The sequence below is a fragment of the Dermacentor albipictus genome, chromosome 4 (genome assembly GCF_038994185.2).
Source record: "Dermacentor albipictus isolate Rhodes 1998 colony chromosome 4, USDA_Dalb.pri_finalv2, whole genome shotgun sequence".
NCBI lineage: Eukaryota > Metazoa > Arthropoda > Arachnida > Ixodida > Ixodidae > Dermacentor > Dermacentor albipictus.
Window position 1 is genome coordinate 53,912,942 of NC_091824.1, and position 27,174 is coordinate 53,940,115.

Sequence of the window (27,174 nt, forward strand, 5' to 3'; positions counted from 1 at the left end):
GCGAAACACGCCTTCCACCCAGCTAAAAAGCCCAAGTTTCGCTTTCGCGCCGGGTCGCATCTCCCGGCGTGGCAGCCCAGGCCTGCTACTTCGTGGCGCTTGGGATAGATGGCGCGACCGGCGCTCATCAATATGGCGGCGCCCTTTGAATTCACGGTGTTCTGGTGTATAGATGCGCGGGAGAGACTGCTGATGTAACGCGCTCGACATGGAGGTTAAGAAGAATCGAGCCACTGCCAGTCGGCGCAAAAGACTGGAAAACCTAAATTCTTCAGACCCCGAGGCTGTCGCTTGGTATTTGGTCATCGAGCGTCGAAAGAACGAGCGTGCCAAGGCAAAACGTGCGGTCGAGACACCGGAGCAACGCGAAGAACGTCTAGCGAAAAGACGTCACCAAGAAGCTCAACGCCGTCCTATGGCCTCCCAACAACAGCGGCAGGATCAAGATAGTGCCACAGACGATCTAAAGACTCGTCGGTGCACTGCACATGTTATGAAACTCGGTGAAAGTGCGAGTGCGTCTACACTCTTCCTCTCGGACTTTGTGAACAATCCGTTTGGACACATTTGTGAACAAGCTCATAGCCAGATAAGCTAAGGTTAGCATGCAAGGCAAGAGATTAACCAAGCACAACCGTACCTTTACGCTACGTATGTCCTGGCAAAGCTTAGCTAAGCCACTGCCACTCTTTTTACGATGTTACACAACGAAAGAAAAAAATTCCCCGCTGTCCCTAGTTATCCCCTAAGACGCGAAGACGAAAGCCTTCTAAAGCCTACTCTAATTCACTTTCATCCACCTGAACTCACCTTCATCCTCTTTATTCCACCGTAATCTACGCTAATCAACCTTAATCCTCCTTCATTCACCCTAATCCACCTTAATCCACCCTAACGCAAGCTTATTCACCTTAACCTTCCTTTATCACCATAATCTACCCTAATACACCTTAATCCTCATTAACACACCTTAGTCGACATTATTCCACTTTAATCCTCCTTCATTCACCTTAATTTATCTCAATCCACCTTAATCTAATATACTTTAATCCTCCTTCATCGACCTTTATCCACCCTAATAGGCCATAATTATCCATAATGCATCTTAGTCCACGCTAATCCAGTTTAATCCTTCTACAACATCCTTAATCAACCTTAATCCATCTTAATTATCCTTAATCTACCCTAACCCAACTTTATCCTCCTTGATGCACCTTAACCCATCACAATCTTCCTCAATCCAACCTAATCCGCCTTAACTGAATCACTAAACAATCATTAACTGCTAGTTACTAATCATCACTTATACACGGCCGGACATGCTTTAGTTCCCTTCTGACCTTTCTTGGGTGACGTGCTATTTTCTGTACTTCACAGCGCGACCTTGAAACAGAGATTTAAGGCTTTCGCCTTAAAACTACCTATGTAGGCTGAACCTCGGCTACAAGTTTAATTTAGCTATGCAAATAACTTTGTAGAGGCGTTCGGCTGTGCGCTCATATTGAGAACTATCGCTGATGAATCCTTCACAACTTCCATGTTTCGTGTTTTTTATGTGGTATAATAATTATACTAGCATAAAAGGTTTAAAGTCGTGGTGCCAAGTTTGCCGTTACAGCTTTCATAATGTGATTTTTTGAAGAAATGAAAAACTGCTATTTATATAATGCGCATGCAGCCTGAGAAAAACCGGATGTCGTGCGATACCCCAACAGGCGTCACTGCAATCGCAGTTGGCTCCAACAGCTGTCGACTTGCACAGCATTATGGTGTTCAAAAATATGCACTTAGTATAATTGATCATTTTTGTTTATGCACCTCTCATGACATCGGTAGAAAACTATGTAAAGTCACATCATCATTGTACATAACCGTTGTGTGCACTGTATATATTGTGACTCAGCGTTCGTATAGTCACTTGTTAAAATAAACTTTTTCCTAAACTTCGAAGAATAATCTTGGCTGGAGTATCGAAAAAGGTCATGGACTAGCGACTTCCTGAACACTGCTTACAAGTGAATACCAGAGTATAGCAATCATAATACCAACATCATACCAACTCCGCCTAAGGCTGTGGCAATGAAGGGAACATTCTGTGGCAATGACGGGAAAGCTACGGGGGCGGAGCTTCTGCACAAGTGTTACAGCGCCAAGTAGTCCGCCAGCGTTTGACAGTGCTTTTGGTAGCTCGGAACAGACGCTGAATCGGCGCAGCTTCACGTGCGACGGTTTCTCAATTGCCCAGACGCAGAAGGGAACAGCCGCCGAATAAGCGAACTTTGCATTCAGTGGTGCGTTTTATCTCATTTAACTGTTGCTACTAAGGTGTTTATGTTTTCTCTTCCCCAGCTTAATCGAACGTGGATCAAAACACGGGACTCTTTTCACAAGCGCTCTCCCTTGTGCGTACTTTGGGTCCGTAGCTTGCCCTTGATTGCCACTGAAGGTTATCCGTGAGTATAGATAGACAAAGCTAGACTGGACTATGCACGCGTTCTACCCTTAGGCATTGCAAATGAAGTGTTTAACACTAGTGACCGCCGCTCTTCGGCGGCGCTGTCCACCAACTTCAGCCACGCGCTACCATCGCACTGAGGCGCATTAAACGGAACGTGCGTCAGTTATCGCTGATTGTGCTGGCTGATGTTTGTCTCTCTTTTTTTTTAAATGCGAAGCATTGCTTCGCGAACATTTGCCACTTTGACATTATCTATCTAGCCACCTACGATTTGGTGCTCTCATGGACGTTTGGTTAACTTGCTATGTACCAAAACTAACACTGTAGGGCAAGAGTGTATGACGAGCATAATTGATCGGACATGACATCAATATCGTGGCGTTTATGTCATGTAGGTCACGAGACAGCCACCTACGCCTTGGCACTCTCACGGTCGTTTAGGCAACTTGGTTGGAACGAAAATGGGCATAGTATGACAAATGTATATGACGAACATAAGTTATAATTCATGGCATGAATATCATGACATGTGTGTAATGTAGGTCAGGAAACAGCCGCCTGAGTCTTAATATGTACCAAAATTGGCATAGTACTACAAGAGAGTATGAGGAACATAAATTATAGGTGATGACATGAATGTCATGAAATGCTTGTCATGTAGGTCATGAAACAGCCGGTCATGTCTTGGTGTTCTCATGGTCGTTTCGTTAACTTGGTAGGCACGCTGCTTCGCATGACATCGATTCCTACAGGGTGTGAGATCTGCCGGCTTTTGTAAGTCTCAAAAAAGACGCCTCACATTGCTCCTGCAAACGATATAAGCTTTACGGGCAAGAAATATTGGCAAAGTGAGCGTAATTCACAAGCTGTTTCCGATCCTTTATTCTAACCTCTCCCTACACTCCACCAAGTTTAGCACAGCATGGCGCTTCGATTTTAGAAGACTACTCTCCTCAAGCATTACCGTAGAGCTTCAACGAAGACCAGTGACAACTTCTGCCCAGGCGCGGCGCTGCCGTCCACTTCCACAAGCTAAGGTTGAGGGTTCGGTGGAGGAGCGTTCTAGAATAGGCGGGTATGTCTCGCAGACCTTGAATCCAGCTTCGCGACAATGGTGTACGGCTGTGCGCTGCTTAACAGGTCCCCATCTAACACTGCTAAACTGACGTTGCTCAAATAAATGAACGATGGGAGCAGACGGATTGGTGGCTACTCGCCAGTATATTTAAACGCAAGCAGTCGCTGCGACAAACCAGTTTCTCTCAGAAGAGGAAGCGGAACACCTCTCTTCTGAATATCCAATGTCTCTGCGAGAACACTTGGTATACGGCACGGTCACACAGGGAGACGTTATACGTTACCGCCCTTCATATAGGAAGTCTGGCGCTTTTCGATGACCTCTTGGCAGATCTAACAAATTATGTTGCGCGCCCACGTCGATCAAACGAATCTGCTCAGCACTAAAGCTCATAACTTCCTGCCACATGCACTCATATTGCATTTAAGCATCCCAGGAACACTCAGACGCACGGTAACAAAACCTAGCATGCGCAGCGGCAGCAAATACGATGGCGCACTTTACTATGACTGAGAGAATGCACTCTCAATCAAGGTAGCTGGAAGAAAGGCATGCAGTAACAGGTGTGTCATTCACCTATCGTACTCGTTACGGCTTCCATACGTCGTTGCCGAGTTTTTCTGTGAAAACGGGAGATAGGTAGCATGCGTGCATGCAGGTCAGCACGCCAAGAAGTAGGGGATGAGCGACAATTTCCCTTTTCCCTCTTGAGGGATTCCTTAATTTTAAAATCCAGAAGCGACATCAGACGACCGACTCCTGCTGACATAGCGATCTACCGGCGTTACCTCCTACAGTCATGAAACAGTCGTTTTTTTTTTCGAAGAGTTCGGACTGTATAGACACCTGCATTACACTGTCGTGGCGCAGGTGTATTGCACTCTATTCTATGCCACTAATATCATTCACCATTCACGGCCATTTAATCCTAATGATAACACCAGCGGATCGTCGCTCTGACCGCTGAAGAAGATCGAAAAGCAATAGCATACAGAAATGCATCGCTACCAAATCACGGCCATGAAAGGCGAGTTGTTTGCCAAGAGTTTTGCTGAAGGCCAATCTGCATGGTGCCTAGCACCTACGCACAAATTGCATACCTAGCGCTGCTATCGCACCGATGACGGGCCCTTTCAGTTTCACTGCGGTGGACAAGCGTTCCTTTGATGTCCGATATGTAGAATAGTATTGTCTTCACTTGAATTCGGAGACTCTACAGTTACTCCTCGTCTGAGTCAAATATTCAACATTCAATATTCAATACTCCTAATTTCAACGTTGAGCATGAGTAACCTGAATTCTTATGATAAAGTTCTTTCTGACAACCTTATGGAAAAGAAATCTAAAGAAGCGACTTATTAGTCCTATACTGAAGTATTACTTTTCGTATGGCTATTTGCTGTCAAGGAATTGCTGCCATCTTTTGTATACTTTTTTTTTCTTTTTATGTTGGAACCTTCAAACATTTTCTGTGTTGTATGTTCTATATGTTGTTGTTGTATGCTGTATGTCGCATGTTGTATATAAAGCAAGTCGAAATATATTTGAAAACGTTCATAATATGCCTCTTCAGCAACGCCTCCACGCAACACGCTATTATTTCTGTTCACTCGCTTGGAGCGTGTTTCGCGGCGTAGCCACCATTAACGTGGGTACGAGCGACTTGCCAGCCGGCGTTATCGACCGCAAAGCACGTCAGCCACAGCTAGCGGCAATCACGTCATAAAACCAGAAAAAGAAAGAAGGGATACAAATAAAAAAAAAACAATAAGACGTCGTGCTGGCATTCGCTGAGCTCTGGACAATTGCGGGCGTAGGTGAATGCCGGCGTCCTGCTCCTTCAGGTGCGACAACGGATGGCTTGGCCAGCCTGGACTGGCTCCCATTTCTATAAGTGAAGTCCATGGAGTCCAACGACAGAATATGTGTGCGTGTGTGTGCGGGGGGGGGGGTGTTGAGGAAGGACGGGACGAGATGAGGAGGGAAGGAGGTAGTGCGGGGAGTTTCTTACTTTTTTGGTTTCACCCTCTAATAACACAGATGAGTGACATTAGTTGTAGAGTAGTACTGGCCGTTGCACACGTCTTGTACAACGGCGAGTCGAAGGCAGACGCTTGTGCACTATAGCAAAAAGAAAAAGAATCCGCGTCCTGTCAATGGGACGGTGGCAGTGGCAACCACCGCCGAATAGCTAATTGCGGATAATTGACGCACACACAAGCGTGGGCGTAATGGACCCGCACGACTGCTGGAGTGAAAGAGCTCGGTGTGCTTGTTTATTTATTCACCTTGATGTCGTGTTTCTTCTGGATGCTTTAAACGCAGGGTATTCGCTCGAGTGACTTGCCTCCGGATAAGCAGCGCAGCTATAAGCTCTGTGCCAGTTGTTGCACTCTCCCTTCTCGCAGTGCACCGTGGGTTGGACACACGGACACTCGAACAGAATCATGCCCATGAAGAAGCAGACTATTCCTCGCGTTGTACATGGAATGTAGCGCGAGGGATCAAACCTCATGGCTCTCTCGAGCACGAAGGCAGCCTTCTAAGTGGTTCACCGTATTCGGCCTAAAGCTGTACGAGCATACAGCTAAATGTGGCCGCAAGCTGACAAACAATGACATGAAGTACAGCAGCGGGAACTTATTTGTAGTATTATTTGAATTAAAGAAATTACAACGGAAATGAAATTTGATGAAACTACCCACATGTGGGACACGAACACACGTCGTGGCATTACGCGTGCGATTAATAACATTTTGTTTATTAACTGTGTTATAAAGCTCCGCCTCCCACTTTGACCGTCTTATAGGGCTCACCGCTACCTGTTCCCAAGTTTTTGTGCGAGAAGATGGGTCTCCGTTTTCTCTTATGCGTTGGTTTTTGATTTGTTCTATATATTAAACATGCAGTGGCATACAAAACCTTTTGCTTGTCCCAACCAAGATAGGACGGGACGTCCTCCTTACTCATACCGGGGTAGGCAGTGGGCCCGGAACCATGCGCAAAAGTTAGACAGTAGGCACTTGTGCGTTTTCATCGGTGCAAATCAGAGCCCATTTGCATTCCCCGTGCCACTCCCTGGAAGGCCTGTGGGTTCCAGGAGCCTCGCCGTAGTGGGTGCATCTTAACGTTACGTGCGCTCAAGACAATCACTCCTTGCTCCTTCCTGTTTGCTCTGGTCCTCGTCGAAGCTTTTCTCTTTCCTTTTTTACTCGCAGGCACTATACGCCGCCTGTTCCTGCTGATTACAGCCTTCAGCCGAAACCTGGGTCAATATTTGAAGCAGCGGCAAGTGATTCATGCATAGGTGGTCGATTCATGCAGATTAATGCGTACACAGAACAGGGAAAGTGTGAGACAGGAGGAAGAAAGGCACTATAGACATTAATGCTGCATGCCGCCGTCTTACCTTCTCAAGCTGCTGCCATTAAAGCTATCGAAGCGTTTGTTTGCGAACCTCGCCAGCTTTCGTTACCGTGGTTGCGGCCAGGCCGAATAGGCTAACCAATAAGAGCGAAGTACTCGCGTCCCGTGCGCTGCTGAGTTCCTTGCAACACGGCCAGATGGCGTTCGCCTTTGTGCATCCGCAGTAGCGGCGGCGCTGGTGGTGTGGAGGAAAGAAAAAGAAGAACCAGAAAGCTCGCCTTCGCTCATTCGTGGTTGCATGGTAATGAGGAATTAAACACCTCTTACTGATGGAATGGATTCCAGTGGCGCTGCGTACGTATGCGCATGCTGCCTCTGAAACAATGACGAGTTCAAGGCGTCCGCCGTACTCGTTAGTGGTCAGTGACTCCGCTAAACAAGAGATTCGGTATTATATTTCTAATATCAACAAGAGGCTCGGTGTGTGTGTGTGTGTGTGTGTGTGTGTGTGCGTGTGTGTGTCTGCGTGCGTGCGTGCGCGCGCGCATGTTAAGCCTCTATGCACTCACACAAATATTCACTGTATATCGATCCTAAGTCGTTGGATCGGCTGCATTTCTTACTATGTGAATTGGAATTATTACCTCAGGTGGGTTCCCGCAGTGCGGTTGCTATTATCAAGCCAGTGTAAATGGGTAAATGTAGCCGTAGGTCACGGGCAGAATACTGTGCTTCCCTGGGAAATTTAACGTGCTGCTAGGCTGAAGAAACACTGTTCTGGAGTGAACGCGGCTAGGAAGACACATATTTCTTTGAGTTTGTTTCTAGCTGCAACCGTGCTCCATCTCTAAATACTGCTCTTGAAGTAAAAAAAAAAAGAAGTGTTTTTTTTATTGATGATGGTGGGGTACATGCGTTTTCAATCCGTTCACGCTAGGGTGCTTATTTACGAACTCTCTATTGCCGCGATCTGCTTCGTAAGACGAGGTTCAAAATTTTTTAGTGTAGCCTCACAGCATTACGATCTTGTCGTAAGCGATATATATATGTCCCGCGCAAGCAATAATGCTTAATGTCATTTTACATTGATGAACTACACAGTCATTCAATAATACTCATGCCTCAGGCCACTCTACCGGTATCACGTTTAAGCACTGAGGAAAAGAAGGGGGCCCTAGGTGGGAATGTTACAAAGGGAAGTCCTTGCCAGCATGCACTCGAAAAAGAACGGAAGGTGGAGGGTTGCACCATCCGGATTAGGCGAAGCCACAGTTGCATGAAACGGGAAACGAGAGCTTGTTCAAAGTCGCGCGCTATACGAATGACTGGGGTGCGCGATAAATAAGCTAGCTTTTCAAGTGGAAAGACAGTCTGCCCTTTCTTATTACAGGATGGCCGGCACGTTTCTCATTATCAAGATCATAGTAGTGTAATTTGTTTTCACGGTGCACATAACATGCGTAGCCTTACATGGGCGAAGTAACGTGCTGATCAGCCTTCAGTAAGAACAGTTGTAGCACCTTGACATTTTTTAAGAGTTCGTGGAAAAGAACAGAAGATGGAATGACGGGACGGAACGGACAGCGACTACAACTTTCGTTCGTCGCGACAAAGTGATATGGCAGAAAGGATGAGCACTAAGGACAAAAAAAATACCTAACTAAGATGATAATTAGGTACTTGATTAGGCAGCAGAAGTTATAAAGATCTTCATCCACTAGAGCGACCGACAGTATGCATTAACGAATTACCAAATGCTTGTTTAATAGGTCTCAATCTTTTTCCACTTCATCTCCTGACTTCTGGCTGGTCGTGCCCTTCACGAACGCTTGCTCCTATCGTATGGGAATGGCCGGCTTGAGAGCCCGATGTACGACTACTGTAGGAGCGAGAAAACTATCGAGCACCTATTGTGTCCCTACCTTCGCTACGACGTACAACGCCCCTCTCTGCGGACAACTTTAAACCGGCTAGACTCGAGACCGTTCTCCGAGTCAAAGATAATGGGACCGTGGCCAGACCCCTCACTGACACGAAAAGCGATTCGTGCACTAGTACAGTTCTTGAAGTGCGCCAGCTTAAGAGACCGCTTATAGCGTCCCTTTGCATCATCCCTACATGCACTCACTGGTCCCACTCTCTCCATCTTTTCCTCTATATATTCTTTCCCTCATCCCCAGTGTAGGGTAGCAAACCGGGTGCTCGTCTGATTGACCTCCCTGCCTTTCCTGTCCTTGCTCTCTCTCTCTCTTGTCCTTTCAATATCCGCAACGGAACCACACAGGTTGCAGCGCTGCACCAGGTGGTTCTTGTGTCAGTTGTCAGATGTTGATTTATACTCATTGATTGATTGATTGATTGATTGATTGATTGATTGATTGATTAAAGCATATAGTTATTGTTTTGATGGTATTGGCTATGTTATTCCATTCGTCAGACATCAAAAGTTGAAGCTGCGCTATAGCTGTAGCTCTGGTGATGTTAGTGCCAGTCTTTTTTCTTCGGATACAAAGATTTCGCGAATGTCAATATAAAATTTTTACTAGTTCTTCCCTGTTGAATAGTTGAGCCCTTTCTGTCATGTGGGTGTATTGTTAGCGGCCTTTAAAGTGCGACTTTTCTGTAACTTCAATGAGTGTAACATACGAGGGCTTCTGGGATACGTGCCGCCATCTTCAGGTACGGAGTGGAACCGCAGAGGCAGAGTGCAAAGCTACAAGGGACGTGGTTTGGTCTATACGCGAGTGCTACCGTCCACATTTCTGTTTTTGCGCGGCTTCATCATGCCGATGTGTGCCATGTTCGGCTGCGCAAGCAGAATCAAGTCTTCTGTTCAGAAAACAAACACCGAGACTGATTAGCTGGAAGTTCGAGCGCACGAAACTCCTTTCCGAGAAGCGCCGAAGCTTTTGGTTCGCACGTATCAAGTAGAAAGACGAAAAATCTGGACAATGTTCGCGTATGTGGTCGGCACTTCGTCACAGGGAACAAAAAGCAAACTTTATGGGTTGACATAGGTGACTCCGAGGCTGCTCTTCATTGTTTGGTTTCTGCCTTGCGCCGAGGACCCCACGAACAACTAGTTCTAGAAATCAGACTGCTGCTTCAGCACCTCGTCGAGCAAGGACACGACATCACGTTACAGTGGATTCCAAGTCACTGTGGCATAATGGGCAATGAAGATGCCGACGCAGCAGCACGATCTGCACATGAGGAAGGCTCGCAAGACTCCATTCCATTCTCGAGAACAGTCGCTGCAATGAAAATTTGTGTGCTTGCAAATGAAGACATCAAAACTTCATGGAACACACCAAGCTTGAAGCATACACGTCTACACCAACTGGACCCATCCCTTCGACTTCAAACCCCATCTGGACTCTCTCGACTCGAAACAGCAGTACTTTTCCGACTGTGGCTTGGTGTCACCTACACAAGATCTTTCGCCTTCCGAGTCGGTATGGACAACAGCGCGGCTTGCAGTCGCTGTGGCGGCGAGGGGACTATCGAACACGTACTTCGCCAGTCTCCTCAATACAGCGCGCACCGGCTTTCACTAGCGACCGCGTTGGCACGCCTTGACGACAGGCCACTTTCAGAACAGTCAGTTTTGGAATGCCGACATGAAGTCTAAAAATTAAATTATGGGGTTTTACGTGCCAAAACCACTTTCTGATTATGAGGCATGCCGTAGTGGGGGACTCCGGAAATTTTGACCACCTGGGCTTCTTTAACATGCACCTAAATCGAAGTACACGGGTGTTTTCGCATTTCGCCCCCAGCGAAATGCGGCCACAGTGGCCGGGATTCGATCCCGGGACTTCCGTGCTCAGCAGCCCAACACCATAGCCACTGAGCAACCACGGCGGGTGACATGAACTCTCGTCGCAGCGAAAGTTGGTCAAGGCTTTGTTGACCTTTTTACTTGACAGTTGCCTATTAGAAAGACTATAATGACCCCATTCCATCCCTCTTCATATTTTCTTTTCTCACGCTTTTATTTTTGGCACCCTCTTCTTTCCGTCTTTACTTCCCCTTTCCCTTCCCCTAGTGCAGGGTAGCAAACCGGAGGTGTTAACTCTGGTTAACGTTCCTGCCTTTCTCTCATTTGCATCTCTCTCTCTCTCTCTGTCTCTCTCTCTCTCTCTCTCTCTATGGGTTGACATAAGCCCACGTACGGTAGTTGCCCGAGATGTTTACCACGGTAGCTGCAGCTAGCAATGCACGGTGGTACGAGCCTCGCCATCACCTATGTGTTTGTTGTGACACTATTGTTCGTAGCAAAATGAGTCAATGTGTGTAACATCGCGCGCCCGGTAACACCTTAAAATTTTCCAGGAAGACCTTCAGCTCTCATAGACGACGCGAACCTCGAGTGGGCGCCGACGCAGCACCTGGGTTACGGGCCCGGCGAAAGACCAATGGCTGGCATGTCCGCGGCAGAAGAAAGCGGCCGCTAAAGCTATCGTCGATGCATTGGCGTGCGAGTCATCGGAGGATGAATTCACCGCAGAGGTGACGCCTGCAAGTGAGCCGCCGCACGAATGCTGCAGCGTGCGCCCGGAGTCGAGAGCAGGTCTGTTTGACACACAAAGCAGAACTTTCCCATAAGTGACACATTACAAGTTCTGTAACCTGTAGAGCTAATAATGATTTCACGTCTCATGTTGCAGAGAAACCAGTACGGGCTGATATGACTGTACAAGACATCCAAGCTATTGAGGACGACAACAAGCGACTTGCTGCAGGGCTGCGTGAAACAGGGAAAAAAAAAGCTAGAGATGTCAGAGTCATCATTTCGTGGTGACGACGCTAAGGTTATGTTTTATACGGAATTGAGTAGCTTTTCCGTGCTGTTTGCTGTTTTTGAGCTTGTTCAATCTCATGTAAAGCACACTGCACAAAATCGCCTTGCAAAGTTTGAGGAATTGATTGTGTTCCGCATGAAGCTTAAGCGGAGTTTTCCTGTGCAAGACCTTGCACACCGTTTTTCTGTTTCAGACTCGACAGTGAGCAGAATTTTTGACAAATAGCTGCAGGCAGCATTTTGGCATTTGAAATCGCAAATTAGATGGCCTTCGACACAGGTGATCAGGAGACGATGCCGCAGCCATTATTTTAATCTTTTGGGTCAAAGGTGGCAGTCATAATAGACTGTTTTGAAATCAGAATTGAAAGGCCATCATCTCTTGAGGCAACGACTGAGAAGTGGTCCAAAGGCGAGGGCAGCAATTCCTCAAAGTATCTCATTGGAATTTACCCACAAGGAGTCATATCCTTAATTTCATTAGGTTGCAGTGGTAGGGCAGGTGACAAACACATTACTGAAAACTGCGGTACTTTAGATAATTTAACACAAGGTGATGTTCTCCTTGCAGATAGGGGTTTTGGCATAGCTGATACTTTCGGACTCTACTGCGCTAAACTGCACATTCCTGCCTTCACTAAAGGCAAAAGGCAGCTTACTGCTTTAAAAGTGGAAACGACTAGACAGCTTGCCAATGTACAAATCCATGTAGAACGGGAACAATTAACTTTGTGGCATGCAGGCCGGGACACAGGTTCTCTCCACTCGATAAAATTGTGCTGGTTTGCTGTGCCCTCACAAACATTTGCTCATCCATAGTACTTGCAAACCAGCAAGCATCCGCATGAATTTTTGAAGCTGCGGACAGTAAGCTTCCTTTCCTTTATAGCCTTTGTCTACAATAATGTTGTGGTTACTGCTCTTCGAGTGCCTATGGTTAATCCTGTAGCTATTGACAATGCTTTGCTCATGAAGCCCTGTTGTGTGCTTGCAAGCTTATGTGAAAAACATTCTCATGAAGTGTGGCTACATGAGTGCTTAAGCTGCAGACAAGCGTTATTTTTTTCTGTGTGCTCAATATCAAATGCAAACGTATTCACAGTGAACCAGCTGAGGTTTCTTCCTTATTGAAATTAAATGTGCCCTCACACAAACCACCAAACCGGCTTAATTTTTCATGTACTCTCGTCTTTTGAACAATCACACAATGCTTGTTTCCAGCACCACTTGGTTTGCACTGCTTTGCGAACTAAGCTGTTTTCACTTCTGGTGCATTGCCGTTGCAGCTCATAGTAAGCACAGCGGTATGTTCATATAATTGCATGTTTTGTCCACTATGGACTGAAAATGCTTATCTTCATAGTGCTCTCAATGAAACAAACGTCTATTATTTTTGACTATTGCATTCGTTCTTTGAGGTCTCATTAGGTATTCTCTTTGTGTAAATGTGTACCCATTTTATTTATTCAAAAAAGTGGGCCGAAAATTAATGATAAATATGGGCTAAAAATGGCCATCTTCAAGGTGCTCTAAATGAGACAAATGTCTACCGTTTTGTGACTACTGCATAGCTTCCTTTTGAAGTCTCATGAGTACTTCGCTGCGTACATGTGAACCTATTTTAGTATAGTAAAGTTTTTCTCCTTTGTTTTACAGTATTTATTGTGTTATAAAAACTGTCTTAGAGAACAGAGCAAAGGGAGCTACATGCTTGAGAAAACTCCCAGCTCTACAAAATAACTAGAAGTCAAAGCATGAAACAAGTTAACCTAGTAATTATGAATCTAGTCTGATAAATAGTTTCTGCATGCGCATATATCAATACCTGCGATGTGGTGTTTTTATTGATATTTGTAATGAACTAACGTGTATGAACTAGCTGAATTTAACATTGCTTTTGCCCAGGAGGAGATTTTAAAAAATGGGCAAGTGGTACCATGCTTGTCTAGGCGTTTTTTTGGCTGTAATGATAAGTTACATAAGGCCGCACTTGAAGTATATGCTATGTTTATTAAAAATACATTATGGCTTAGGTATTAGCCTCCTGCTGTACAGCTCTGCAGCTGGAAACATGATTACAGAAACAAGGCAAACAACTCACTGTGAGCCAGTATTCTTACCTGCGTAACAGTCTTGGCAGAACCATGCTTTCCCTTTGGGGCTCGCTTGATATCCAAGCAACTGTAATGAAACCACCCATAGTAGCACTGTAGGCCATCACATGCGAGAATATTCCCTGCCTCTGGACTTTGACAGTAGAAGAGCATGTTGGCGTCACCTGTTGGCTTTCTTGTTCTCCTATTGAGAAGCGTTGTGCGGAAAGTTCTGGCAAGATTGCACGAGTAAAAAAATCTAGTGCTGTTGGTACAAGATTATGGAAACAAGATACAGTACGCCGCACACTGCTATCTGCGTTTGCACTTGAAAAAAAATAAGAGTGCTGTCGCCTTAAATGCTGGCTGCTATCAATTTCTTCCAAGCAGAAGTTGCGGTCCTTCACAGCTCCTGGTATCATAGTCACAGAGTGAATAGGGACATTTGACTTCCACAATGTCTATTCCACAGCACGTACAAGAGACAGAACTGTCTGGACCACCTGCCATCTGCGGATACTCCACACTTAACTAAACTCCACTCTTTGGATGGGTGAAGTTTGTGTGGTTCTTTCTCATTTCCTCAGTGTAGCTTGCGATTGCAGCAGCCTCATGCTTTACGCCCCACGCTCTTGATGAAGTGGAAAAGTGTAGTGCTCTGGATAGCATATTTTGTGAAGCAGACATTTCTCATGACCGAAGCAGTGATCCTGCCTGCACAATAGGCGTATCATTTTGCACACTTTGATTGCTCCCGCGTGCATTCCTCAATGCTCTTTACCATCTCTTCGCTGATCGAAAGCTCGGCAACAGTTTTCTCAGCGGGTCTTCCGACTGTTTCTAAGCATGACAAATCACGAAGGAGAATAGGTTCTCTTCTGTATGGCGGCTCAAACATTGCGCTGTATTGTGGCTGCAACATTAAGAATGCTGGTGTAGCACCAGCAACTGCAGGTTTACTGTGAAATACCTTCAGCTCTTCCTCCACTCGGGGTGGCACCGATGGCAACGCTTGTGGAAGGCCTTTAGGTATGCACTCAGCGCCTGGCTTCAGATGAATACTGTCCATACGCTGCTTCTTTTTCTTTGATGACGAAAAGTAAATATCTCTGATCCTCTTATTGCCCACCCCGGAGCTGTGTGCAGGAAGCCACTCGTTCTTTTCGTCTGTGCAGACTTGGGAGTCTCAGACGTACTACTGTCTCAACACTGAACAATGTTGCACTAGCGTGAGAGCAGGCTTCGCTCGCGCCTGCTGTTCAAGAGCGGTGCGCTGTCACGATGGCTCCGTCAGGCTCAGCCAAACCCACACCTTCAGTGGTGCCTCCCTTAGCCGTGAATTGGTGACCTGAGAAAAATTGACCAGTAATTAGGTGCTGACAGCAATCCGCATCCTTCATAAGATGTCATCAATCTGAGGATCACTAGTCCGATTCCGGTCCCCGCGGCCGCATTTCGGTGAGAACAAAATGCAGAAACATTCTATCGCCCGCAGAAGTATAGCCGTGTCCTCGGCGAAAAAAATACTGCACACCACTGCCTCGCGACCCAGTTGCCTGGCAAGGTTACCCACTGATGAAGCATGCGCGTTCATACACTCTCGGACGTTTCAGGCCATTGGCATGCGTGACTCTACGGCATGACTAGGTTGCCCAGCTGCAGCATGAGCACGTCGAACACCTTACTAGGAATTTCTTGGATAAGTTAAGGCTACAGTGCACTCAAGCATTTAATCTGATGCTGTAAGCGTATGCCAATAGCTATAATTCTTTAAATTGTAGCCATTCTGCACTCGAACGTGCCCTACATACACGAACTTGTATCTGTCGTTCGAAATACAGCGACCGCGCTGTCTAGTCTGTGCTGCGGGCGGCACAATAGCGACAAATATTAGAGTAGAAATCAAGGCATTTTAAGTTATTGCAAACATGGACATATGAACGCGTGCTTCCACGCATACATCCTTCAACGTTAAGCAAGTTCACCTCAATCAGAACGACGACAGCGCTTGTTTCCTCTGGTAATCTCTCTCTTTAAAACCAGCCGCCAGCGACAACACCCGCACGTGACGTCACTGCACTAACCCTTTAAAACTAACACGCCGAGGATGACGAGGCCGCCTTTGACGAAGATAGGTCCTCCTATCGAAACGTTGGCCAGCCTGTCTGAGGCACTTTATCCCTGTTTACAAACTTTATACCACAGGACACGCTTCTATGGCATTCACATGGCAGTCACACTTTTCGCCCGTCCACTGGTGATGTAATTATGGGCCTCAAGAGACTCGTATGCCTTCATCTGCAGAAGAAACACGTAGCTAGTTGGCTACGCTAGGTAATTGATGATATCAATGCTCGTCGTGCTTGGCAGCAAGTAGGCATCGGGAGCAGAGTCCGTCTGAACGCGTAGTGTGTACTCGTCCACGCCGCCGCACAAATCCAGCTTGGATTCGTACCGAGGCGGCGTAGATCCCACATTCACGTCGAAATACAAGCGGCAAAATTCATGCCGATCGGCGTTTGCCATCGTGTTGCGTGGAACAGAGCAGCGAACGAACGCGCATGGCAGATAGCCCAGCCAGTCTAGCCCAGCTTCAGTACCTGGCAATGGCGGACATCCCGCGGAAGTGGCTGGTGTGACGTCACACGAAAACTATTTATACATTGCGCAGTTACATAATTAGGTTTATTGCAAGCATTCTTGCTATATCGCCGTGAAATGTTGGCCATGTGCCTTGCGTAGGCACTGTGAGAAGAAACTTTTTTTTTCTCACTGCAAGGAACACAATAGCGTGCCTTGATTGCAAATGGGGACGTTCAATGTTTCTTTTCTAAACGCACAAAGCACTATAACAGCGCTTAAGTTCACTTATATGATCACCCATACAAGAACAACTTCGCAGGCAGAAACTCGATTTTTAAGCTAAAACACAGAATCTAGTTAAGAAAGAAGTTAGAAAAAAGCGTGTTGTATATACTCCACAAAGCGGTGCTTCCGTCTCTATTCGATAACTTGGCGCTTGTATACTCGGTGTGGGCACCAGCGTTGAGACCGTTGAGACGTTGAAGCAAAGCAAACAATATCCCTGCTCCCGTGAGCAGCCGCGAAATGTGCCACGACGAAGACATAAAAATGGGACTGAGCCAGTCATTTCGCACTGACAGGCAAAGCGTGTGAGTTCCCAAGTCGCTCTCTCCCGGGGTTGTACCCACTGTAGTCTGGCCATACCTGCCTCCCCAATTTCCTCCCCTCAGTGAGGGAGAGGCGAAAAATATCGGGTCGGGGGGAGACGGAACGTTATCAGCATTGTATGCCTCCTTTAAATCTCCCTTCTTTCCGGGCCACTCCCACACGCCTTTTCGTCCTACCTATACTCTTCCGCTCCATCTTGACATCCGCTGTGACGGTCGCAGTACATGCCCACTTCCCTCTTACGTTTCATCACTGCCTCGCCACGAGCACTAAAGAGAAGAGCCGGCCCTTTCTCACGAATATATGTTTACACCACCACCACCCTTACCTTCAGGCCTTTTTCGGGAACCACAGCTCATGCAACGGGAAATTCCATTGCCAACCTTCTCCCCCTCTTTTACCTTCCCTCTTGCCCAACGCTTCAATAGGAGCAGTACGTTCGCCTGTCACTAGGTTTTCCCCTCGTCGTTTTAGGCGCTGAGCGGCAAATAAGAGTGGAAATGCGGATGCGGTTGGAGGATCGATAACCTCGACCGTCTGTAAAAGCCGCCACCCTGTATTGTCAGATGCGTGGGCATCTACAGCAACAACAGCAGTCCCGTCTGCATACGTGCGCCATTAGGCTCGCTAATAGGGTTTCCTCGCATTGTGTGGAACCGCGACGGAAGGACTTCCCTTTGCTTCCTTTATTTTTTGTCTGCGAATTTTCGCACGCGGAACACTCCCTTATTAAGATTCGAGAATGAAAGAATAAAGTAAAGAATACGGGTATCTATCTGACAAGTTCAATCATGTAGAAAAAAACAAACGAGGGGAAGATGAACGTTTTGTTTAAGGCTAATTATTTAAGTTTGACTAACAAATTCTTAGGTCATCTGTTTCCGAGTTAAGATCGAATGGCTTGGTACTGCAGTAGCCCTGTAATGTTACTAGAAAATATTACGAATCTTTTATTAGGGCGTCAGAAGACGACACAGTGCCTAAATGATTCAACTTTGGTCATCCATAGATCATTGTAAGATTTCATCGGACCGTAACCAACTATACACGTAATATAACTATCCAGCACCAAACGTGTTCTGCCGCAGGGTAAACGCTGAACTAAAAAAAAATAATCAATCCCTTCTTCCCATTTGCACATACAGTGATACGTATTTTAATGTGCTTCGCGGGTATTATTCACATTTAATGATAGCTCGTGGTTTTCTATCTTGTTCTCACCGGGCTATGGTGCTGTTGCGCAATCTTCTCCGAATACTGAGCTTGGCCTGTCCTTAAGAAGACAGCAGCCTTCGTAAGCGGAGATAAGATTATTTCCTTTCTGCCCCAGAATCTATCTGGGCGGTTTCTTCGACTGAACAGTTCTTACATCCTCAAGAAGACATACCCCTACCTTTAGCAGCCGGCAGGATCTCAGTAATATTGATACCTCATAAATAGGAAAGCGCCGTTAACGCTGCGCCAATATTTGTGTTTCATCGGTGGTTCTGCGGTTCTTCGTTTTCCATAAATTTGCTTCGGTATACCCACTAAGCGTTCGCACATAATTTGTCGTTGTTATCAAGCATCTGCCTTATTTTTCAGCCTCAGAGAGGTGGCGTTGCAAAGCACACTGAATGTGCCTCCCATCCGTGTTCTGGTGGGCTTCTGTTTTGGTTATCACACTACAGGGTATTGTGACATACGCGTGTCCACGTCTCCTTGCATGGCGTTACTATTACCGCATGCACGCACGTAGCGAGTAGTGCGGGAAAAAATGCAGACCTCACGCAGTGCGGAAGTCTAGTTAAGCGAAACCTTCTTTGGTGTTTATGAGAAACGCTGCTGTCGTTTAGCGAGCGTTTGCGAATGTAGAACCCATGATGAAGTCGGACACGTTTTCACTGGGAAACAACTCGCTCGAGGTAAACATGTAGTGCTCAACCGCCCAGGCAAGTCCGCCTGCATAAATCGGAGTCTATAGCATCTGATACGAGCATTAAAACCACATCAGTCTGCATGAAATATTTCTGAAATAAATGTTACCACTACTAGGTGACACAGTCCGATTTTATTACGCTCTCATCACTGCATATTGACACCATTCCTCACTGCTCGCAGCCGCCTCTCCGCCGTGCGACCAACAACACCGCCAACTACAGCATCTACATTTGCATAAAAAAAAGTGGTTTGCCATCCCTCAAGTTCCCACGCAAATCCCTAGCCATCGTGAAAGAACTCAACAGCAAAGGCTTCACAGTAAAATTTCAGTGGATTCCCTCCCACATTGGTATCTCAGGAAACGAAAAAGCTGATGCGCTTGCATACGCAGCACTCTATCATCCTCCCAAAATCAAGGCTCCAAAGAGTAACAACGTGCAAAAATCTGAAATTAGAAATCACTTTGCGTCGCTTTGGGTTCCACCGCATATGCGCTGCGTAACCAAGAGACTGCACCGAGAGGAAGCCTCACTTCTATATCGTATAAGGACAGGATCTGCTAACACACCGGCCTGGTTATTTAAAACGGGGCGACTCAATTCTCCGAACTGTACGGCATGCAACGAGACAGGAGACATTGAGCACTTTTTGTGGTCCTGCCAGCAATTCCAAGATGAAAGAGACACTCTCCTGAAGAAATTACAAAACAAGGACCTTCCGCATACGCGCCTGCAACACCTTATATTTCCCGAGGGATCAGTGATGGCCCGCAAAGAAACTTCACGTCTCCTGATCGCATTCCTAAGAGAGACTGGGTTGATGGACATATGGTGAAACCCATCAGCGGTATTGTGCGAGACGCTCGGGCGGAGCAATTGCCGGCCTTGTTCGCCAGGCTAAACCAGCCTGTTGCTACAATTCACCACCACCACCACCACATCAGTAAGTTCTGTAGTAACCCTGTTCATCGACGGCAGTATATAAACAGTATATAAACAAACAGTATATATAGACCAATAATAGACAAAGCGCTTCTAAAGAAACAGGCAGGTCCGTTTGTTATTTGGACGTGTAGGCGGGCTGTGAGAACGTTTGCCAAACAGAGCGAGTGTTTTGGTTCTCCATTACTCTGCCGATCTGCTCCAAGGTAACGTTCATTGCTGCTAACAAGAACAGACTCCAGAAGAACGGAGTCGTGCTTTTTGTGTCCCTTTCTAATTTGTGTCAGTTGCGTTGACGCTAATTGCGCCACAAAATAATAACGGAACCCACACAGCCTTGCTTCATTCCTAGCCAGAGGCATTGCCGTCCAACGGTGCGCCTTGCCCTACTCGCGCTTCTCTGACGCAAAAAGCCCAATTCGTTTTCATCCGCGCTCCAAAAATATTGACGCTGGCTTGCATACCGTTTTCGAATATGCAAAGCGCGCCCACCTTCTCTCTGTTCCGGTATAAGTAGCGCATGAGCGGCACGTGTTTCTAGCGCCTTGCCATGGGAAATTGCGACCGTTAAAGCTACTGTAGAGCCGGAAGCGTCGAATAATTGATTAGCACCAGTCACATCCCGAAAGCGAGTTTGTGCTTTGGCCTAACAGCGTCTGCCCTTCTTAAGCAACAATGTAGAATGCAGCTCTGCTCACTGATCGGCTGTTCACGTCCGCGAAATCCTCGTTCCTCGGTGACTCTTATTTTCCATCTACAGAAACAAATATAGGGATCTCATACTCTACTATGCTGCATCCGATCTCGACAAAAGTATTCGAGGTGCTTTCACATTCAGCAACTGCCTCACGGGCAGCTTTGTCGGCCCTTTCATCTGCCAGTACTGTTGCAGCGCCCGGGTAGGCACTGAAATACGATGTCGGGACATCTGTCCGCCGCTTGATCGTAGCTTAATCGTATCTATGCTGCCAATTGTTCATGTGGCATGCGGCTCAGAGCTTACTAGAGTGATTGTAGGGCTGCCTTTGAGTCACAAAATATAGCCGAGCGATTTGGTGAAACACGGCCCTTTGCGTGGGCCGTAGCCGGAGGTAGTCCGCCGCCGTGCTAAAAAAAAATAACTTCGTTTTCGGGTTTCTGTTACTGTTTCCTCATTTTAATATTGAAGCTGATAATATTTAACATAAAAGGCATGCACCGTCGGTACTTTATTGCATGACATTTGTTTGTGGGCTTTCATTCTCAAAATTTAGTTATTTATACGTTTTGTCATATAATTTGCTAGTTACTTATTATTTGGTTTTGTTAGTTTCCTATTTTTTCTTATAACTGTATTTCATTAAGGTATTATTGTACTTAGTGAAGCTAGTTCGTTAGGTTATTAATTGGTTTATTATTTAGTTATTTGTGTTGATTAATTACATTGTTCAGTTAGCATAACAATTAAATTTATAATAAGCTTATTAGCTAAGTTAGCTTTCTTAGCGTTAGTCAATTAGTGTTTATGTAACAACTGTATTAGTACAGTGAGTTTTGCTACACTAGTTACGTTACCATTCAGCTTAGTTTGGTGATTAGCTGTTCTAGTCAACTCAGTCATTAGTTATGACATTAATTTATTCATTTAGTAACTTCATTGTATGTATATTTATGTTAGTTAAGTTAATTAGTCGACGGGTTTGTTTATTTCAGTTAGTTATATTTTGCTAGTTAATTCGTGTGGCTAGTTCCTTAAACTACGTGGGCTTGCAACATGATACAAAAGAACATAGTGCGATATAACATTCAGAGTTGGTTAGTTATTACTTTATGTAGTAAGCTAGGTTATAAGTAAAGTATTAACTAACTGTAACTACGTTAGTATAGCCAGTTAGCGGGAAATATGCCTAGTTAACTATTTAGCTTAGCCATTAGTGTAATTCCTTAATTCGTTCAGTTGTCGTTGTTAGTTGGTTTAGTTGAATAATTTCGTTCATATTTAGTTAAATTGGTTAAGTTCGGCGTTAGTCACGTTAGTTAGTTAACAAGCTACCTTATGTATCTGAATTCGTCATCCTATACAAAATTAGTTTGGTTAATTAATAAGGTTAGTTATTTAATTAGTACATTTATGTTAATTACGCGCCGTTGCAATTGGACCGACACGCAGGTACACAATTGTTAGACATGCCTCTATCAGGTAGTACGTTGTTATTACACGGAGAGTGGTGTACCGCGCAAAAACAAATGCGAAAAGCTTAAGACAGCAATGCTGGCCTTTTACGCGTGATTACACAAAATTGCGACATGTAATCGCTCTGTAACCGGCTTCCATCAAAGGAGTAGTCCCACGTGTGCCTTTCAATTATGAATTAGGCCACAGTTACAAATTCAGGCGGACCTTGAAATGGAACAATGCGTTGGAGTTGCTTTGAAATAATTTGCGTTTAAATTTGTGAAAGCTGTACGGAAACGGGGCGGTGATTTGCACATTGTGCCGACAATGTGCAAGGGTTGACGCAGTCAACTCTTTTCATTCTGAAGTATTGCTCTTTCGGGAATTTTTTGAACACAAGAATATATGCAGTCATACGCAACCCAGAAAGAAAACACTTTCATCTACATAAGAATTCAGTATGCCTTGCTGTAAATCCGTCTAACTGCAGGTTTGAATTTGATGCAACCAAAACTCGCAGGTTCGATCTCACGCAAACCACTGGCAGAGGTGCAACGATGCCGGTCTGCGCACTGATATCACAGTGTAATAGCGAATGCAGGCACCGCAGAGACGTTTCAACGCGGCCAGCCTGGCAGCCTCCTCTCCACGTTTGCATTGCATGTTAACTGCATGCTAACTAGTCCACTACATGCTAACGTCTCGCATCTGTCTCCAAGCAGCATGTGGTGTCTCTTCCAAGCAACGTCTTCGTCCAAGCAGCCCGTATCACACTATCCCGCAGTTTCTCAGATTCGTACAGAGCAGACCTCCCGTGATATAAGCGAAAAGCTGGAGCATTTGAATAGCGACCACACCACTAAATCAGCGTCGTCACACGTCGTAGAACAAGAAGGCAATTCACTTGATGCTAAGAAATTCCAGCGTTGAATGCGCGTGGGTCGGAGGATTAATTATACACAGCCAAGCTATTTGCATCGCACACCAACCATGACGACTAACACGTGTTACTGCAAGATGGACGGCTCTCTTGTCACGGCCGGCTCCGCGTTGTTCATTGGCAGCGGAGAGAGCCAGCAGTCAAGGGGCTGCAATCAGCGGACTGACCAGTGTCGTCCTTCTCTGAACCCTTTCGCGGCACCACGTGAAGAACGACTCGTCATGAGAGCTCTCGGTGTCAACGTAGGAAAAGGCAATCCGTGCCTCCTTTGTCCGATGCAGTTGGTCCAAGCGATACCGCGGCGCCTCATTACACATGCACAAGCTGTCCGGTCACGCCCGTAAATCTCGCGCGAAATATATCGCCCGCGAAGGGTATGAATTTCATCCTCGGGGACTTGGGTCGATTTATGGCCGTCCCCGCTGGTGAACGCATGCTTTGTCCCATCGAATCTATGCAGTGTTGTCAAGGCCATATAGGAGGTGCCCCTGCTGAGGTTACCATCGGTGAACCGGGTGGAAGGCAACGCCGCCATCCTGCAACGCCTGCACTGCGTAGCTGTAATTTGGGACGGCTCGAAGCGTCGCAACCTAATGAAACATTTCGTCCGCTTTCACGCACATCTCGCAACGAACGTTGCTTTCCATTTTCGACAGCATACCGCAAAACGGATGGTCCACAAGCGTTGTTGGAAGACGGATCCTGGTCATGCAACATTTTAACTCGAGGGAACATGCTTTATTTTCGTGAGTGATGCACTCTATTACAACGACAGAGCACGGCTACGTTGCCAGACACCAAAGCAACTTCCCTTGCTTGATGGACACGTGATAGGTCACGATAACGCGGGTGGTACGTGCATATTTACTATAGAACTGTCAGTGCAGGTATTCCGAGTCTTTACTGGGCAGCGCTATGCGTCGTTCGTGCGCTGCCCCAACTCCATCACCTCGTTCCCCTCTGCAAACCGGCAATAAATCGCCACAGAGACAGACGAGCTGTCGGGCGCTGTTTACGAGGCCTTGAGCGATGTCCTTCTCGGGTGCCTGCTTCTCCATCACGCTGTCCACCCCGATTCTCAAGCTAGTTCAAACTCCGCGCACCTAGCACTTCCTTTTCCAACAGCCACACGCCCGCTATTTCCTTCCCTCGTGCTTTGTTGCAACAATGCAATACATTGAGAAATGGTGGGACGTGCTTTGCGATGCACCTGATTAGAGCCCTATTTCTGCCGTGTTGCGAATATGGGTGCCTTTCTGACTTGCGCGGAAATAAAGCGCCTCGCAGCCAGGCTTTATATTTTCTTTTTTTTAATAATATGTGGAATATGGGAGGTATGGCCAGAAAAAGGGCCTGCTTTCTCAATATGTTACCTAAAGAACGTAAAGAAATGTAAAAATGGAATTAAATGTCAAAACACTGAAGAGTCCGTACCACAATCAAGATACACCCCAGAGCAAATGCATAGATCACAGCGAAAAGAGAAAGAAATAATGGATACAGTAATTAGATTGGAGTAATTTATTTTTTAATTATCTATGCGTTCATGCTTCATATACATGATTCAGAAGTTCCTCGCGCCTGTTCAGCATTCCAGGACGCAGGAATTACAACCTAAACGGGCAATCGCAGGTCGTATCGAGTGCTCGTCCGAACGCCAGAAACAGTGAATCTTCGTCACGTTTAGCAAATTCGAAGAACCGTAATTTAGAAACGTTATCAAAAAAATTCGCAGTTCCGCCCAAAAGCCGAAGCACCGATTGCGACAGCAAATTAGCGGATAGCTGTAGGAAGTAAGGATAGAAGTTTTATCGACCGTATAAACGTTTAAACATTCGCTTGCTAACTAAATTAACATTGATAGAATGTGTGAACGTGACTCAACGAGGACGTAGAAAGAACTACGTCCTTGTTCAGTGGCGCATACACATTTTATCATGGATTCAAATGAACTAGCCCGTCAAGGTGTTTTAACTAAATTAACCAGCACGATATCACGCGCGCACAGGTAAATATGAACACACATCGCTCTATGACAGCGGAAACTGTCTATAAAAAACACTGTAGTTGGGAATCTCGGCAGCAACCGCGAGTCAATTCACTTCCGTGCATCTGTCGCTTCAACGCGTACCAAACGTGGAAAGCACATTGAATATGAAGCTACCGCACTACGCGCACTCTGCAAACATCGCACATCGCTTTGAACATGTAGAGAGAGAGAAAAAACATTTATTTTTACGTCAGCATCCGGCGCTCAACCCTGGTCGGTCAGCTACCAGTCCTCACCCAACACGTCTCTGACGTGCTGGATAAGCACCGGCAGTAGAATGTTAGTTGCATGGGGTGGTGTAGTGAGCCAGTCCGTCCATGACCGTGGCTTGAGGTTAGTGGGAATGGTGGAGATGGCTGACTGCAGTTTGTGTTGAGTGTGAGGGCAATGCTCTAGGGACGGATATTCCATGCAGTTCGCCCGCGGCACGTCGCAGACCGCTTTCAAGACACACGGGCACCGGTAACGCGTCCCTACGGCGTCCGCCCAAGGCCTCTACTACAGATTCGCGATTCGCGTGGCCCACGTCGCAGCAGACGCTCCGGTTGCCTCCACTAGCCTGCGCTCTCTAGGGAGCGGCGGGCGAGAAGGACATCGAGGCACCATACACTCTTACGCTCTAAAAACAGTTGCGTGAACAGTTGCGTTTGGGGTGTACATTTGCCACACAGCAATAATCGTCATCTGTCTTGCTTGCGTTTCCTTTCTTAAGAACGCTGCGCTCGTTACCTTCGTGTCGAGAATACCCTGTCATGCTGATAACTCGCATGCCGTTTGTGTCTTGCAAGTACCAGGCTTGCATCGTTAAAGAAAGGAAATGCGGCCCAGACAGATGGCAACTATTGTTGCGTGGCAAATATACACCCCAAAGGGTACGACTGTTTTTAGAGTGTAAAGAAATGTCCACCTTTTGGGGTATATATTTGGCACACAATAATAGTCATCTGCCTTGCTTGCGTTTCCTTTCTTGAAAACGCTGCGCTCGCTACTTTCCTGTCGAGAATGCTCTGTCACGCTGATAACGCGCATGCCGTTCGTGAGTTGGAAGTAGGGGGCTCGCAGCGTTAAAGAAAGGAAATGCGGACAAGACAGGTGACGATTATTGTTGTGTGGCAAGGCATGACCCAGAGGGTGTAATTTTGCGTAAGAGTGTAGCAGCCGCCGGAGAAGAACGCCCCTCTTCCCTCGCTTCACACCCCAGTCTCGCGCGCCACAGCAGAGGGCACGCATACGGGTCGCCTTCCGCGCCCGCGCACGCAAGATGAAACCACGTTCGCCGGCTCACCCTCACACGCTTGCACTTATACGGAACCTCACGGCGACGGCGACGGCAGAAACTGGAGTGTCCATACAATAGCTATCGCAATAAAATACAGTCACTGGGCAGCTGTTGCTCACACGTCCAGTCTAGGGAACGAACTACTTCGTTGAAATGTGGTAAAGCCTCTAACCTAGCTTAATTGATGGCTAATTGTGCGATTTAAATTACGCCCTATAAATATATGAATAAATTTGGAGGACGCTCACATTTAAGAGTGGAATGTGATAACACTCAAAGGTCTCTGACTGCTTCTTACGCTTCCCAGTAACTGCTGTTTATGTAAGCGTAATGTTTAGCGGGAAACGCTGGCGAACGCTATGCACGAAGGCGATTTTTTGGTGGAAACGCAGTCGGCTGCGTGGGCTGATCCCGGAGGTTGCGCGCAGCCGCATCACAATAATTACACAATTTTCTGGTTTCTGTTATTGTTCCGCACTTTTAATATTTCTGTCTGGGAGTACGTATAGTACCTAAGTTCCTTCCGTTGAAAGGAGATTAAGAACTAAAGTGATGTGTAGCTCAAACGGGACACGCTAAGCGACAGACAAATCGGCCTTCTCTGTCGTCTTCGGTGCCCCGTTTGAGCTCTCTACACGTATACATCGCGTAGTTCCTCAGTTTAGATCACCCTAAGAATACTCGGGCAGATTTCTTTTCGCAGTCGCTTATGGTTGCAAGTACACTCAACATTAGACTTTCCCCGCATAACATATACAAAATGCCGAGTCCCTTCTATACTGCCGCACCTGCGTTCCAATGCTTAACCTTGTCTCAATATCCCGTCAAGTCAACTGACCTGCCGTGGTGAGGTGGTTTTTAGGTACCCTTGTGAAAAACGCTGCTCGAAGAAGCGAGC

At 46.4% G+C, this 27,174-nt stretch overlaps 1 protein-coding gene across 19 annotated transcripts in view; it reads right to left on the reverse strand.

The window, feature by feature from the left end:
* The window catches only part of LOC135909165 (uncharacterized), a 465,689-nt gene that overhangs the window by 253,729 nt on the left and 184,786 nt on the right, over window positions 1-27,174 (reverse strand). For 9 of the 19 annotated variants that reach the window (XR_011513888.1, XR_011513887.1, XR_011513892.1 and 6 more), the window contains one exon: window positions 13,827-13,887. The exons of 9 other annotated variants lie outside the window; for them this stretch is intronic. Coding sequence is in view for 2 of the 10 variants with exons in the window: in XM_065440998.1 (XP_065297070.1) it covers window positions 13,827-13,887 (61 nt within the window). In the remaining 8 variants the exon portion in view is untranslated. Of the gene's footprint in view, window positions 1-13,826; window positions 13,888-15,071; window positions 15,148-27,174 lie in introns of those variants that run through there. One more of the 19 variants, XR_010566624.1, reaches the window with a different exon arrangement.